This window comes from Dicentrarchus labrax, unplaced genomic scaffold (assembly GCF_905237075.1).
Source record: "Dicentrarchus labrax unplaced genomic scaffold, dlabrax2021, whole genome shotgun sequence".
NCBI lineage: Eukaryota > Metazoa > Chordata > Actinopteri > Moronidae > Dicentrarchus > Dicentrarchus labrax.
The window spans coordinates 34,377,062-34,394,714 of NW_026136719.1; the positions used below are offsets into that span (position 1 = coordinate 34,377,062).

General features: G+C 40.3%; 1 protein-coding gene across 1 annotated transcript in view; it reads left to right on the forward strand.

Moving 5' to 3' along the window:
- Positions 1–12,803, forward strand: part of tpcn2 (two pore segment channel 2) — a 46,131-nt gene extending 33,328 nt beyond the window's left edge. The window contains exons 16-25 of the mRNA XM_051379999.1: positions 203–331; positions 1,138–1,187; positions 2,494–2,593; positions 4,025–4,096; positions 4,319–4,392; positions 5,349–5,454; positions 5,790–5,872; positions 5,959–6,040; positions 10,929–11,020; positions 11,124–12,803. Of these exons, the coding sequence (XP_051235959.1) occupies positions 203–331; positions 1,138–1,187; positions 2,494–2,593; positions 4,025–4,096; positions 4,319–4,392; positions 5,349–5,454; positions 5,790–5,872; positions 5,959–6,040; positions 10,929–11,020; positions 11,124–11,202 (867 nt within the window). The 3' untranslated portion in view covers positions 11,203–12,803. The remainder of the gene's footprint in view (positions 1–202; positions 332–1,137; positions 1,188–2,493; positions 2,594–4,024; positions 4,097–4,318; positions 4,393–5,348; positions 5,455–5,789; positions 5,873–5,958; positions 6,041–10,928; positions 11,021–11,123) is intronic.
- Positions 12,804–17,653: the final 4,850 nt, after the last annotated feature.

Here is a 17,653-nt window from a genome sequence, read left to right on the forward strand (position 1 = left end):
TGCTCATACTCAGTTTCAGCAAAAATGACAAAGTTATTAAGTTAAGTAATTTTATAAAACAATGACCCACTGCAGCTTTAAGACAAACTATCTTTAAAATAGCTTAATCATTAGTAGGTCACTTTGTCTAATCTTGTTTCATTCTTGTTGAAACTGTGAACGTTACCTACTTGATTTCTCTCTTTCGCTGTTCAACCATCAGATCATCAACCTGTGCTTCATCCTCTACTACCTGTTTGAAATGAGCGTGAAGATCTTTGCCTTCGGCTGGAAAGGCTACCTATCCTACAGGAATAACATATTCGACGGCTTCCTCACCATCCTACTACTGGTAAACACTGCTCTACCCTCTCATTTTTTTCTTGCCCACTCCTGAGTTTTCTGTAGTGTCCCACTGTATTTTGTCTAATTAAAAATTAGATCAACAGTTTTTATTAGTTTATGCGTTTTCAGAAAACTGATGTCAACCATGTTTATTGCAGCAGCACAACATAGTTATAGACTCCGACCTCATAGCAAATATCTTAAACCCACTAGTCAGAGTGTGCAGGTGGGTGTTCGTTGGTGGTGTGGCTGAAAAAACAGGCAGCAATACTGATGCAGGGCAGCAGCAGCATTGACAGGGCATTGACAGAGCAGGGAAATTTTGCAGCTTAAACAGACTGCCAGATTGGAAGGTTGTGTTTGGTTTTTGATTATGGAGAGTGAGGCATGTCAGCAGCAGTACAGCTCGAATTGACTGCTTGAACTAGCTTAGGGTGCACTCACTCTTGTATTTCTATAGACTAGCTATGTTTCTTTTCCCTCCACAACCCTTTGTGTGGCTTGTAAATCTCATCTGTGCTATTTTCACATCCGCTTAGCATGTTCAGCATGACTCCTCCCCTTATTTGTCCCATACTCCTGTACATACGAAGGCAATAAGGAGGGAGACACACTGTGCAAAGAGAGTTCAGCCTGAAGAAGTGTCATATTTTACAGGTTGTTGTGCATTGTGTAGTGCCCTCTGTTGAACTTAGTGGAGCATTTAGCAACTAGAGACAGATATTTACCCCAGGAGTTGGCGGATATTGATATAGCAAAGATTTACCACTTTGAACATTGATCACTGATCTAATGTGTCTTATTTCCCTTCAGATCCTACAGATCACTATATACGTCGCCTACAGGCTTCCTTATTCTCACTGGTAAGTTTGTATTTTCTTCTATTCATTTTAAAGTGAACATTTGTATATTCATCCTCAGGAAATATATACAATACATTGGAGTCACAGGAAAATATTAAAATCAACTCCAGTTCTACATTTGAAATGTAACCCATATTTACCTAGGTCAAATTGATTATTGAAATATGAAGGGATATTGCCGAGACACCATAAAAAAGCCCATATACATAGAGAAATATAAGAGCAATTACACATCTTTGGATAAAATATATTTGATGAAATGAAGTCAAACACAAAGACACACTATTATTTATTACTTGTTGTTACTTATACCATTTTACGGCATACTTAGCGTGGATATGCAGGTTTTTAAAATGCGGGTAAAAGAAATTGACTCCTTTCCCATTGCTAGTAGACCATCATGGACAGGATTAGTAAACAGTAGAAAGCAATATTTGTTGCTTGCATTTGGCTGCGAGCAATGCCTCATTTGCTCAGCAATTTTGATATGTCGTTGTTTATTTCGAGCTAGTCTCACACAGCCAGACCTTCCTCCACAGTGCTGTGTCAGTGACCTGTCTCCTTATTTCCTCTTTACCCTCCAATCAGGAGAATTTCTCTCACCTTTCAAATCATTGTTGCAGGATGTTCCCATAGAATGTAAAAAACAACAAATTATTTAGAATTTCAACATAGCATCAGAAAAGGGGCAACTATTAGCTTGTGTGTCATGTTTCCACCAGTGCTCATAGGAGCTGGAGCTGATCAATAGCCATAATTAGTGCAGAGTCATTTGACTCATTTTGAGTTGGGGTTGGTCAATACGTTACAATTTTCTAACCGGCCACCATCATCCCAACAACCAGTGACCGATATATCATGCCCAGAATCAGAGTCCTGGCCAGAGCCGCTGTATATCACCTCGGTACTGTATTTCCTTTATTCAAACTGGTTGTAGTAAACCCTTAATTCATCGAGTTAGATAGATGTTGGCTCAGTATGCATACTATGCTACTGAACGTCTGTCGCTGAGTATGCTTTACAGAGGCTCTTCAGAGGCATATCATTAAAAAAAATAAAATAAAAAAACTGACTCAGCCAAAGGTTCTCCTTATTTCATCCAATCGCCCAACCCATCCTGGAAAGACAGATGTTACTCTGAACACTCTAAACCTCACCTTTAACTGTGCACTTGCCCTTTTTTATTTGGATTCTCAAAATGCTTCTCAACTGTACACAGGAATGTACAGTATTTCATAGCGTCATTGTATACCTGTCTATAAAATGAATAAGCTTTATTAAATGGCTTGTGTGCGTTTTTCAACAGGGACCCATCCGCTCATGGCTTCTTGTCTCTGTGGGAGATGGTTCGTTTGATCAACATGCTGATTGTCTTCCGCTTCCTGCGCATCATCCCAGATATCAAGGTACACAGCAGGTGTATGCTTTCAACTTTAGAAATAAAAAAATAAAATGATATCCAGTAAAACTCAGTTATTAAGAAAACAAATGAATGAGTTGACTTTTAAAGGATCAGGGTGTAGGATTTGCCATCTAGGATTAGGGTTAGTTTTTTTAAATTTATATAATAGTGAACACTTTTGGTTACAGATAAACCAGACAGACGTAGCCCAAATTTCCCTGTCTCCATGACAACATTACACTGTTTATATCACCTAAGGCAAAATGACATTCATCCCAAACTGAAATAAGAAGTACAGATCCATGCAAAGTTTGTTTACACTATAAGTACATTTTGACAAAGGCTCAGAACACCCAGCATGCATACATGACACTGTCTTCTGACCATTCATAAACAGATATTTGCTTGTTTTTTAAGAACAAGTACAGTAGCACTCACATTTCAACTGACGTCTTTTCTGAGTAACCAAACTTGTTACAACAATAACAGTATATTGCATGCCTAGCCAAGCATTTAGTGACTACCCACACAGCAGAATTGGTCTGGCCCAGTGACAGCCCACTCAGTGTGTGTGCAATGAATTATGGTCCACAGGTGGTCCAGATCTGATCTGTAGTGTGGTCAGATGACATAGCCATATCTTAGTCAACTGTTTCCGACTCTCCTCCCTTGTCAGTGCTGCATGTGTAGAAAAATACTTAAATAAGGAAATTCAGCCAGTAAAAACTAGGCCTGAACACTGAAACCATTGACAAAAATAAATTAATAAAAGCAAAAGTTGGACTGAAACTGGGATATACAGTAAAACACTTCATATGTCTTTCCTCACAACACAAATCTGCATTTAAAGATGCTTAATTATCACTAACCAAGCGCTCCCTTCCAATCTGGTGGTATATTCAAACTGCACAATTTCCCAGCTCTCCCTCTGCTCTGTCAATGCCGCTGTTGCCCTGCATCACACGACTGCTACTCTGTAAGCTATTGCTGCCTGTTGCACTGTAAGCCCCACCACCACCCCAGCAACCACCTGTAGGCTCCGGGTAGGGGTTTAAGGTATTTGCTCATCACTCCGCAATATCTCTATGTAAACATATCTGCGGGGAGTGATACGCCAAAATCTAAATATGCTATACTGCTGTAATAAACATTTCAAACGTGAGTTGTCTGACTGAACTGTGATAAATACAAATGCAGATCCCACCGCTCTGGTTGCATAAAAACCTTTTTACTCAGATTTTATGCATATGGTGGTGGTTTTCCCAAAATTTTATTTTAAAATAAATCTCAATAGACTTCCTTATATATTGAACCGTAAGCCCTGTATCATGATATGTATTGGCAGATTCTTGCCAATACACAGCTGTAATCACAAATTAATTCCTCTGTCTCTGTCCCCTTTTTACATTCCATATGTATTCATCTTGTTCTCCAGCTCATGGCTTTGGTTGCAAGTACACTGTTGGACCTGGTGAAAAACCTCAGAGCCTTTGCAGGGATACTGGTGGTAAGTGACACCAGCTCCAGTACGTACACTTACTGTTTGCTATTAAAATAGTAACTTTTCGGTCAGTCCCATCATCTACACATTTTCTAAATATTCATTTAAGATAAAGGTCATACATTTTAAATGGCCTCGACGTACCAGTGATGTGCAGAGCTGTTTACATGTAAAGGGATCAAGCCTATGTGGCAACTGATTGAGGTCTTCTTTGTGCTCTCTGTGCAGGTGGTGTACTATGTGTTTGCTGTGTTTGGGATCTGGCTGTTTGAGGGAGCCATTAAACCTCCTCCAGAGATGAGGTATGGAGGAAGCAAACATGAAACAGTCAGAACACAATAAGGACCATGACATAAAGCTCTTTCACACCTTATTGTTGGCAAAAAAAGCAGGAACAGAGCAGATGAAGATTGTTTCTTACACATTGCAGTAACAGCAGCTTCTGACTACGCAAAAATGTATATTTCTACGAGCAACTTGATCCAAATACTGGAGGTCTTTTTTAGGTGCTAGACAGTCAAATTGTGTTTGTCCTTATTTACTAAAGGACCACACATGAGATTTTACACAGGTGAAATGGAGGAAAAGCAACACAGCTGAGACTCAAGAGACCAAAATACAACACTACTACAAAATATTGGAGGAGGGAATGCAAATTAATACAAATATCTGCTGAACCTGACTTATCACTGTCTGAAATTTACCATCCCAGAAAAGCAACAAGATTTCATCAGTGTGTGAGAGAGGCTGTCAGAGAGAGAAACCGTGAGACGTTGTTCAGACACTAAAAACACTTGTGTGACAGCTGTTGAGAATATTGTTATTTTCTTTACTGTGACTTTTAATAGCTCACAGCAATATTACTGTAAACCTCCCACAATGATTTTTTGTAACTTATTCCGTTACTGATCTTGTGTGCCTTCAACCAACACTCCAGGTTCAGCAGCATTGTGCTCAATCACACTACAGATATGTGTAACAGTCTGTGGGGTTCCAAATTATGCACCTCTGGTGGTGGTTGGCAGCAAGCTCAGCAATGCCCATCAGTCCACTCACAGCTTACCCTTCCTAAGCCCCGCCCCTTTTTGCTATGTGCTCAATAACTGTTGAGCAAGCCTTGTCTGAACCTCTGTCAACTTTCTCCTTTCCTGTACTTGGATATGCTATGTACTACGCTAATCTATGTTGAAAAGACAATCACTGGTTCACTGACTCATCTCTGACTGTGTGTGTTGTTATTATTGTTTGTGCGTCCCAGTGTCCTCTCCAATACCACGATGGATAACATCACCTCTAACTTCAGCATGGAGTGTGGCACCTATGAACAGCTGGGCTACTGGCCAAATAACTTCGATGACTTTGCTGTGAGTGACAGTCCCAACGTGTGTTTTGTATTATCATTCACAGTGAAAGAAGCTAATCTGGGGTTGAATTACATGGTTTTGTTTGAAATATGTTTGTTTTGTTTTATTCCTTATTCTAATGCAGTTTTGAAAACCTGTTAGACATTTGATGATGATGAGTTATCACTGTCAGCGTTGGTTTACAGCTCCTTTTGTGGTGGTTAGGGCCTGTGTGAAAAATTAGCTCCAGCAACATTGAAATGAAATATTTTTGTACTGCTGAAGACTGCTGAGATACACTCAGAATGAAAGTGCAGAAGAGTAAAAAAAGGTGTCTTTCCCTCCATTTCTCTCAGGCAGCCATCATTTTGCTATATGATGTCATGATAGTCAACAACTGGCAGGCCTTCATGGATGCATACAGCAGATACACCACAGAGTAAGAAAAAATGCATTCTACATGCACAGCGGCTAATGCTGATGATGATGATGTTGATGTTGATGAAGATGGTTTATTTTTCCCAGCTGGTCCAAGATCTACTTTGTGTGTTGGTGGCTCACCTCCTCTGTCATGTGGGTCAACTTGTTTGTGGCGCTCATCTTAGAGGTCAGTTCACTCATTCATTTATAACATGGCTTGACTTCCAGTCAGCTGTTTCAATTATGTTCTACATCTGTGCACATTAAAGGTTCAGTGTGTAACATTTAGGAGGATCTGTTGTCAGAAATGGAATATAATATTCATAGGTATGTTTTGATTCATGTATAAAAAAATAAGAATCATTTTGTTTACAGTAGCGTAGAATGAGCTGTTTTTATCTACAGAGGGAGCAGGTCCTCTACTACGCAGGCCACCATGTTGAACTTCCATGTTTCTACAGTAGCCCAGGCCTTTAGTTCTTTTAGCAGGTTTCTCCTACACGCTCAGGGTTTAAATTATAATCAGAGTTTTGTGGGGGTCTCTAAAAGAACTAACATTAGGGGTGCAGATAAATACATAATATCCTAACGGTGCACTTTCCATGAGAGACACTTCACAGTTCATTACTACTTACTAATTGAAGTTACTACTTCATCATTACTTGCAACAACTGGATCAAGTAGATTGCAGCAAACTTGAAACTGTCCTGTGATACTGCAACAAAGTTCCAAAAGCCTGAAATATGCCAACAGAGACCAAAGTGTAACCTTATTGTGATGTCACTCATTGGTTTGTGGAGTACTGTTTTGAAGCCTTAAGTTTTTTTGATCAAGGTTTTTTTATTAGAATTTCCAAATAGTAAACAGCGCCCCAGAGGGGCTTAACAGACAAAAAATAAACATACAAACAAACATAATAACACTAAAAGAACAAATACAACAACCTCCAACCCCTCCACTCCCAACCCAGTAACAGACAGAGGGCATACATATTACACATTTTACAAGATGGCACATGACTTCCCTGACCCAATGACCATACATCGGTGGAACAGGATCTTTCCCTTTAAACAATATTAATCTCCTGGCCAGGAGAGTGCAGAAGGTCAACATGCTGATTTCACACCATCTAAAAGGGGTATCCTCCGGGGTCACCTCAAACAGTGCAATACTCTTCCCAATATCTTAGTAAAGGTTTCAAATATAGATTGCCAAAATTGTGTACAGCTTTGCGCATGTCCAAAACATGTGCAAAAGAGTAGCTGGAGCCTGTCTGCATCAATCGCATGTTGGATCTATGTTGGAATTGATCTTAGAAAGTCTAACTTTGGACCAATGCAGGCGGTGAACAATTTTTTATTACTTTGCGCCAATTATCATCTGAAATTGATTGAAAGTCCGTCTCCCATTTATTCTTAAGGAGATCTAAAGGCGTCAAATCATGCATGCTAATTAAATCATAGATAACACTTATTGTCTGCTTCCTGGCCAGTTTACATTTAAAAATTGAGTCCAATAAAGAATTGTAAGGGCACAATGGAAAAATGTCTGAATTTGAGGCTACAAAGTTTCTTTTTTTTTGTAATCAACTTTTATTGATTTTAAACATTAATAACACAGGAACTAAACACAAACATTGAATACACACAACACCGCTACCCATCCCTCCCCCCAGAACACACAGAACTCCCATCACTCCCCCCTTCCTCCCCTCCTCCCCCTCCCCACTGAACACGCAGAACACCCCCACATCCCTCCCCCCTTCCTCGCCTCCTACCCCTCCCCACGTGACACACAGTCATACCTCTTTACAGAATCAGAATCAAAACAATCTAATAGGACAATGTGATGTACAGGATTACACACATACAGGGTAACACAGATGAACCTCAAAGGTCATGACAATAATGTTTTAACATCCTCTGCAGATTTTTTCCACATCTGCAACGTTTGTGGCTTGGAATTATTAAAGTGAGCTGATGACCACTCCAGGTAGATCACCTCGAGGAGAGTTTGTAACCAACGTTTTATTGATAACTGATGTGGCGGAAGCCACCTTAAAACTATAATTTTTTTTAGCTCCAGTGGGAGTTTCCTCCCTATCAGATCAGACACCTTATCCACAACTTTAACCCAGAACCTTTGTACATCTGGACACTCGCACAGGACATGCATCAATGTACCCATAATGCCCTGAGGCTACAAAGTTTCTAAGCTGCAAATATTTATAAGAATGTGAATTGGGAATGTCATACTTCTATGTTAGCTGCTCGAATGAGACAAAAACACCATCAACATAGAGATCAGACAGTAAGACAGCCCCCTTTCTGGACCAAACATCAAAAGTCTTATCCATGATGATCAATGATGGGATAAACAGGTGATTATTTGCAATTGGCCCGGTAAGTGACAGGTCCGTAAGAGCCCCCTCCAATTTTGTCCATCCGTGGGCAAGTACAGCAGCAATCTTATGTTAGCCACCCAATAGTAGTACATGAAGTTTGGGAGTGCCATCCCTCCCTTCGCACAAGGTCTCTGTAATATATGTCTTTTGATCCGTGGTGGCTTTTTGTTGGAAAACACTGGAAAACAAAGAAAAAAAAATTTAGGCAGCACATTCATCTTCATAGTATTGATTCTGCCCCCCAGGGAGAGCGGCAGGGGGTCCCACCACTCAATATCTTGCTTCAGATTAGATAACAGAGGCTCATAATTAGCTAAATATAAATCCTAATGACTGTGTGTAACCCACACCCCAAGATACTTGAATTTCTTTGGACTAATTTTAAAAGGAAATGAGTCTAGGGGTACCTGGCCTGCCCCCTCACCAACAGGCATCAGTTCACTTTTCTGAATATTAGCAGTAGCACAATATTTTGCCAAAATCTTCGAGTAGGGCCATTAACTTAGGAAGGCTCAGAAGGGGCTGCGAAATTAATAATAGCATATCGTCCGCATAAAGTGAAACTTTATGCTCTATCCCTGCATGCTGGATCCCCCTGATATCAGCATTCTTGCTTAGCGCCAAAGCAAGTGGTTCCATTGCAATGGCAAATAGCAGTGGCGACAAAGGACATCCTTGTCTTGTACCACGCTGGAGCTCAAAGTAGGTGGACAGATTATTAAGATGTCAACCCATGATATGAATCTGGGACCAAATCCTAACCTCTCCAGCACACTGAAAAGATAGCCCCACTCCACCCGGTCAAATGCCTGTGGCTGTGGCTCAGAGGCAGAGCGGGTCGTTCCCTAATCAGAAGGTTGTCGATCCCTGGCTCCTGGTGCCACATGAGTGGTGGTGCCTTGAGCTAGATAGTGATAGTGAGCCCCATGCCGTGCATCGGTGTGTGAATATGTATGAATGTTAGTTTCTGTTTGATGGACTTGCCATCGCTGTGTGTGTGAAAGGGTGAATGTGGCACCTAGTTTAAAAGTGCTTTGAGTGGTCGGAAGACTAGAAAGGCGCGATACAAGTACAGGTCCAATGTACCATTTACCATTTTCAGCATTGAGTGAGAGCACCACTTCTGGGGTACCAGGTGGAGAAGGGCTATAGAGGATATTTAAGAGGCGTGTTAAAAAAGGAGTACCGATTCCTAATAAAACCTGCTTGTTTTGGTGAAGTACAGGTCCATTTACCATAATTTACTAAATGAACATCATGCTGTATGGTAGAAGACTGAAACTAGAGATTGAGACCATAAACTGATTAGGAAACTATTAACTGAGTTAATAAATTAAGGTCTATCGTTCTTTTATTGCAGCCAATGGAGCTGCAGTGAATGACAAAGATCCATTACTCAAAGGGACACTACGATTCTGCCCTTTTTGGTATTATATGAAAGTAGTCCACTAGAGGGAGGATGCATTGGTTTATGCAAGTCGTAAATCCCATACAAAGCAACCAGTCAATACAGAGTCCAGGGGGGTAGTAGTAAACGTAATGTAATGTTAATGGTAATAATATTCATAACAATGAATAATGCATTTGTGATTAAAATTAAGCACAGCGTTTGTTCAGGCAGGCCATAAAGTCAAGCTCAGCTCCCAATTCCAGCTACATCAGTTGATCACAGCTAGTTGTAAACACACATCAGCTGATGGCTCAGCTGATTCCTCCTAAGCTTCCAATTGGCCAATATCATTCAGGGCGCCTTATTTAAGCTGCCTGCCAAACTTTGCTGCTTTCTCTGCAAGCCGCTTTGCAGGCTGTCCCTCATAAGAACGATCAAGCTGTTCGCGTGCGCACTTCAACGTCACCATGTCTCTCTACGTTGAGGATCCATTGCGGATCGACTGCATTGTGGAGTCACAGCAACAGCCTGGGACAGAGGAGGCCAATTGGGAGTGTCGTTCCCATCCGCCTTTTGGCAAATGGAGGTCCAGATGCTTCTGGATCTGTCCACTTGCTCTGTTCCTAGGGGGTCTGCAGAGAGGAGGGAGAACCCAGCACGGGCCCCAGACGCAGCAGCCAGCTCTGCAGGTATGGCCGATGACGGCCCATCTTGTCGGCTCTGTCCCGCGTCCAGTCGTCACTTGCCAGCATGAGCTCTGGGGTCCAGGTCCTGGAGTCCGGTTCGACGCATTCCGCTGGCCCGTCTTCCTCCATAGTTCGACCGCGGGTCCAGCATGGTCCAACTCGTGGTCTGGCGTGCTCTTTGGGGGTCTTTGCTGCTGCTCTCCTTGTGTTAAACTTTTCCATGTATGCACATGGAAGGGCAAGGAGGTCCCAGAACAAAGCCATACCGACAAATATAAAAATGTGCTTTTGGGATAAGTGTCTTTTGACAAAAGTGGCCCTGACTGAAATAATTGTTTGTAAATTATTAGATATCCCTTCAGTTGTATTATTTTACTGCTTTCATGGGAATTCAGCTCCCACTGGTTCACCTGTACCTCAAACCCTGTGCATAGGGTGGCTGTGGCTCAGAGGTAGAGCGGGTTGTCCTCTAATTCATTTGGATGTACTGTGCAACTTCACCGCTAGACACCACTAAAAATGACACACCTTTAATATAAACTACATATTTAAAGTGCTACAACAGAAATACCCTTTGTTCCGTGTTTTCTAACAGAATTTCATCTATAAATGGGACCGCAGTCACAGCTGCTCTGTTACAGATGTGGAGAGGATCCGATATGAAACATCTGTTCAGCTCATGTTCAAGTAGGTTGACACTGCTGTTTTGTTTGAAGCCACATTGTGTAAATCCAGCTTTCAGGCCTTAACTAACTCTTTCTCTCCATGATCGGCTCCTCTTTCTCTGCAGAGAGCAGATCCAGGAGCCAACAGAAGAGGAGCTACTTTGTCAACTACACCAACACCCTCACTTACACCTACACTGGTGACACACATACTCATGTCCAGAGCACCAGCACTTAACTGCAGTAACTAGTCAAGAGTGTGTTACTGAGTCTGTTCTGTGGTAGAAGTACTGAGAGGTCAAAATGAAAGCATTCTACCACTAGTCTATTTTAATTAGAATTAATATTTTTATATGTGATGATCAGTAGGAAGCACATTGCCACTGCAGTTTTAGTCGTACAAAGACTTCCCATTGGTAGAGGCTCTCAGGAGGTAGATGCCATGTCATTGCTTAGGTTAAACATGAGTGGGTGGAGCAAAAGAACAATTTTCAATTCAATTCAATTCAATTCTATTTGTATCTATTGTAGAGGAGCTTGTGGTGTGTACCAATTTCATAGTTAAATACAATACAGTGTCGCTTAGTGTTTTTACAGCAAGAAATTTATCAAACTGTGAAAGCTCCTGCCAATTTCAGATTAGGAACCTGCACACAGAGAAAGTAAATCCAAATTTCTCATGTTTGCCACACTGGGGCAGTGCTGTCACAACACCATGAACTTCAATAGAGTGAAAAACTGAATTGACATGAAGTGTTGGGGAGAGCCTCCAGAGCAATCTTTCTCACCTACCGGTTAAACCACTCAAATTCAGGAGCTTGTATTTTGTAGTTGTCTCATCACAACTGTTCTATTTTACTTGGACCCACATCAATAACGTACCACTAGTTCCTTATTGGCCTGTGGCCTAATTTACTACACACACACACACACACACACACACACACACACACACGTTTACTTAAGTTTTGAGGAAATTACAAAGACTTACATTCATTTCCTGGAGAAGAACTTTAACCACTGACCCAAAAGTCAGCCTTATCCCATTTAGGTCCCCAAGGCTAAGTTTAAACTGGTTTTTAGTCTGAAATGTGTCCCCGAAAGCTTTTGAAGTCAGCAACATACTCACACACACTTCATTGAAATCTGATCACGTTTTTTGAGACATCCTGCTAACAAGTGGAATCAAAAACCAAAGCTCCTTGATTGAAGTCAATTGAACATATACTGTATTTATATACTGCATGTTCGTGTCTGAGAACATGTAAATGTTAATGTGACTGCTTCATATTCACGCCTGAGACACAAAATCTCCAGAACATTTAGGGAGTGAAAGGTGACTATATTCTGGGAGTATTTTTGGTGCTGGTGGGGCTGTATGCTGGAATACCGTCCAACCACAAGATGGAGTGCCAAAGCCTCAATAAAGACGAACACATTCTGTCTTTGCAAGTTGGTGTCTGCCATAAAGCAAGTGCACTCAGATTGTTTTAAAACTAAAATAAAGGGTAAAAAGGGATAAGCTCACTCCTTGTGACTAATTCTTCATGTTATTTACCATATTTTTCTACAAAGGTCACAGTGTGCCTTGGTATTTTTAGAATTGGAGTTAAAATGGATTTCATTAGATTTTTATTGAAGATTTTATTAAGACGTTTGGATGTGTAAGAAAGTTGGAATGCATATTTTTGATATTAGAATTACTTGAGATACAGCTTATATTTCAGTCTGCTTTTTTGTGAAGTGTTTGTAAAAAGAATGATCCAAAAACACATTTTAAATAAATAACTGAAACAATTTTTAAAGATTTGTTTTGTGGTTTTATTGATTTATATCAAGAGAATCTCTTCACTTCAGGGATATCACCTTCCTTTCTTTCAGTTCTTTCTCCCTCACACACACACACACACACACACACACACACACACACATTCCAAAAGGATGGAAATTCACTGTTTTACACACTGAATGTGAATGCTTAGACAAAGGCAAAACCTTAACTTTTGTAACTATCCCCTTAACAAAGGCACTGAACATACACATACAATAAACACATTTTCTTCTTGCAATTTAATTGCAATTCTGTAAAACACTTCTTGCAAAACACTACACATTGTTTCTGACATTCAGACATCAGCCATCAATTCAATTTAATTAAATTTTATTTGTATAGCGCCAATTCATAACAGAAGTTATCACAGGACACTTTTCAAATAGAGCAGGTCTAGACCGAACTCCTTATAACAATATTTACAGAGACCCAACAGTACCACCATGAGCAAGCACTTGGCGACTGGAGCAAGGAAAAACTGCCTGTTAAAAGGCAGAAACCTAGGACAGATCCTTCGGCTCTAGGTGGGTGGTCGTCTGTCTCGACCAGTTGGGTGAGAGGGAGAGAGAGAGAGAGACAGAGAGAGAGAGACAGACAGACAGGTGCACTGCAACAACAGTAGCAACAACTACATTAATAGTAGTGACTAATGATGATGAACATGACAAAAGCAACGATGGGGGACAACGTGATCAGGGCCCTTACGTGACAACAACATGCGTTTTCAACTCATACACTGTGCAGAAACCGTTTAAATTCAAAGTTTACAAGTACTGTCACCTACCTGTTTTTCCATCGCTCACTTCACCGAAAGCCCAGAAGAGTCAATCACGAGACTCACGCTGAAGTCCCGTGGGAATTCAGTTGTTGCAGGAAGTTGTAGTGTGCAGATCGGAGCATAGTGTGTGTAAACTTCAAGTTTTTGTCGCTAAGGCATGACCTCCGTGATCGAGTCTTCTGGGCTTTCTAAATCCTGACTGAAAATCCTCAAATAACCTATTGTTATGTAGAAAGTCACACAACTGTTTGGCGACTACTTTCTCCAGAATCTTAGAGAGGAAGGGGAGGTTAGAGATTAGTCTATAGTTGGCTAAAACTCCTGGGTCAAGAGTGGGCTTTTTAAGAAGGGGTTTAATTACAGCTTCTTTAAAGGACTGTGGTACATATCCTGATAATAAAGAAAGATTAATCATATCCAGTAAAGAAGTGCCAATTAAGGGAACAACTTCTTTAATCGCTGGGAAACACTTCTATTCAGGATGCAAAACACATAAGAAAACATTATACATATACCCTAATTGAACACCAATCAGTCTGGGCCTTTGCCCCACAAACAGACCTGAGTTACAGTTTTTTCCAATTGCTAACACACTAAAATGACATGCATAGCACAATTAGTCTAGTCTTCCTACCACTCAAAGTGCTTTTACATTATGCGCCACATTCACCCTTTCACACACGGCAAAGCCCATTGAACAGAAACTAACCGATTTATACACACACTGAGCAATTTAGGGTTCAGTATCTTGCTCAAGGATACTTTGACATGTAGCGCCAGGAGCCGGGGATCGAGCCAACAACCTTCCAATTATGGGATGACCTGCTCTGCCTCTGCGCCACAGCCACCCCAAAATACACAACAATCTGACATAAAGTCACGTTTGCCATTTCAAAACACTGCCATTCAAAATGACACTACATGAGCTAATTGGCCAATATATGAGCTACCTGGCCAAACACCTCAATGGTTAGTTGTTACCAATTCAATCAGGAAGTAAGCACTATAAAAAGACCAAAGGTGAGCACCTTTTTTTTCCTACACATTTTTTTCCCCCGCAATTTTCTTTTTCAGTTTACTGTTTTTTGTGAGCATATTTTTGTTCACTCCAATGTAAATATATCTGCTGTGCATATGTTGCACTGACTTGTATAAAATAAATGTTTCAACAGCATGTATCTGTATCTGCAAATATTTCTGTGCATGTGAACAATCTGAAGAAATTTGAACTATTTTAGTATTATGGCAAAGCATATTAAATATGAGAGTGCTTTTCATTATGCCCAACAATGTGTAGTTGGTCAGACAAAAATCTGGTGATATGAATGAAGTGTTTGCCGTTTGTTGCAAATGTTGGATTTTGATAATGCTATATGTAGTTTTGGTTGCAGTGCTTCATTTTGCAGGATATGAGGTATTTTGCAGTTTGTGTGTGGTTTTGTAAATTGTATTTTGATAAAAACCAGCCTAGTTTGCAAAATTGTATTTTAGCAATTGGAAAAAACTGTAAGCTCACCTCTTTTGTGAGAACTTCTCAAACAAAGGAGGCAGTGACAGCAAGATGAGAAGGAGAACAAAGAAAGGGTTTGTTATACTGTACTGGAATCTTACACTGAAGCCTGTATGAGAACATTTAAAAGGTATACAAAGTACTGCAGACAGCAATGTTCTGTATAAAGCACATCAGTGTGTTGTTGCTGCTTTGAAAGAGTAATTCAGATGGTGATTGTGTGTATCATTTGTTGCAAAAATGCCATTTTGAAAAAGGATTATGTTCTGATTTCAGAGTTAAATTATGGTATAACAGTGATGTGTCTCATTTGGCTCTGCTCAAAGTTTGACACAATAAGCCAAATTCTGCAATAAGTGTGTAAGTAGTCGTAAAAAGGATTACAGCATCCAAGAATGTACAGTACGATCATCTACTAGAACAGGGGTGTTCAAACTGTGGGGCCCTCGGGAGAGTTTCTGATGTTTTTGACCATGTAGATACATATTTTGATTTACGTTATTTCATTATGTGTTGAAATTGTGTGCGTGTCCATGTGCAGGTGCAGGTGTGTGTGCATGTTCCGATGTGCAAGTAATGTGGATAATGTTTTTTTTCTCCACTCTGTGTATGTGTGTAAGTGTGTAGGCATTGTACTATGCTACGTTATTTGTTTGGATATTTGTTAGGGTATTTTTGGGATATTATTTAGGTTATTGGGTATTTCTGGGACATTTTGGTTATTTGTTATGTATGGTATTTATTTGGACATTATTGAGGGTATTTGTCTGACCCTTGGATACGTGTGTGCATATATCCATGTACTGAAAAGTTGTTAGCTCAGTTGGTAGAGCTGGCGACCCACATACGGAGTTGCTGCAGCGTCCCGGGTTTGAATCTGACCTTCAGCCCTTTGCTGCGTGTCATCCCCTCTCTCTACCCCCCTTTCCTATCTATCTTAGGCTGTCCCCATCTAATAAAGGCAAAAAACAATAAGGAATGAAATTGTGTAGTTGGGCGCTTCCTCTATATGACCTTTACATTTAAGCCACTGCACTTTTTTGTTTCTCTGATCCCTGCTTACGGATGGATTATTTTAAGAAAGTTTCTCATTATTTTGAGATTATAATGATTTAAAGGGTCCTTTATTAACATTTACACACAGCCAAATAAGACACAACATTTGGAGTTAAACATCTCATAATGAAACTCTGCACTCAAAAGCAAACAGCCCCTTTTATAAAATGGTGTTGTTGTGCTTTATACAGAACACTGCTGTGTTGTTTTTGCCATTGTGTGTATACAACAGCAAACACAGAAAAGTAGAATGAGAGAACAGCGATCAATACAATAGGTAACTGTACACCCATGGAAACAAAAGTAATCAGAATCAGAAAAACTTTATTGCTTCCCAGGGGGAAATTTTTTAGTAAGAAGACAATGGGAGCAACTGTAACAGGCAGCATGCAGTCAACGCATGTGCACTATATGAGACTGTAATGACAGAACAGTTACAGTGCAATGGTAAATAACAATAGTATTATAATGGGTTGTAAGCATTGGGGTGTGTGATGGCCTCAGCAGCAGCCACACACTGAGGAAAGCACAGGGTAACTCCTTTATTTGTTTGATTATCTTTAGGTTTCGTTATCTTTAGGTTTCAAACATTATACACAATTCACAATAAATAACTGGACAGATTTTGGATTCATAATACAGTTTTATTATCCATTTCCACAGAGTAGGTTATTTTTTTGGGTGCACACTATGGTTAACTTTCTTTGTCAATTTTGGGTAGTAGTATTATTAGGTTCATTAATTTCTGTTATTTTTCTTTTTCTTTGAGTTACCAGTTCCTGGGTGTTGCTGCTGTAGGTGTCTCGTGGCTGACCAAGGAAATGCCGGCTGAATGTGAGATGCTTAAAAGGGGTTGGGCAGATAATTGGGCTGCACCATGTTGGCCTGCATCATGGGGAGAGGCAGTGGTTTCTCCTTGTTTGAGTTTTGTTATTTCTTTGATAATTATGCTTTTTGATATTGGCATTTTGAGTTTTCTTTAGTTAATATTAGGCTGCGTTACCTCTGACTCCTCATGCCTGCCAGCTCGCCTGCTTACAGGATGGATGGTTTATTGGGTCTACTGTTGCGGTCTGGCTACATCACAAGCAATGTCAAAAATCAGTCGCAGACCAGAGCAGTGCAGTACAGTGGAAGCTACAGTAACATCACAGATAGTCTTATTGAAATCCATATGCATAACCACCGTACTTACACACACTCACAGTCCTATCCATATACATCTCTCCCAACACATACATAATTTAACTTCTCCCCTCTAGCTGGAGTTAGGCTGTTACGCTTTCCATGAAAATTACACTTTTTAACCTCTCCCTCCACTGTTGGATGGTAGGCGGCTAAACATTTCTTTTGCTGCTTAATGCTTTGTTCTAAGCATTCACTTTTAGTGTAAAAGATACTGAAGACACTGCACTGGCTGTCTGTATCTTTTACAATTTATTTTAAAGTTATTTTACTTGTTTATAAAGCTTTAAATGAC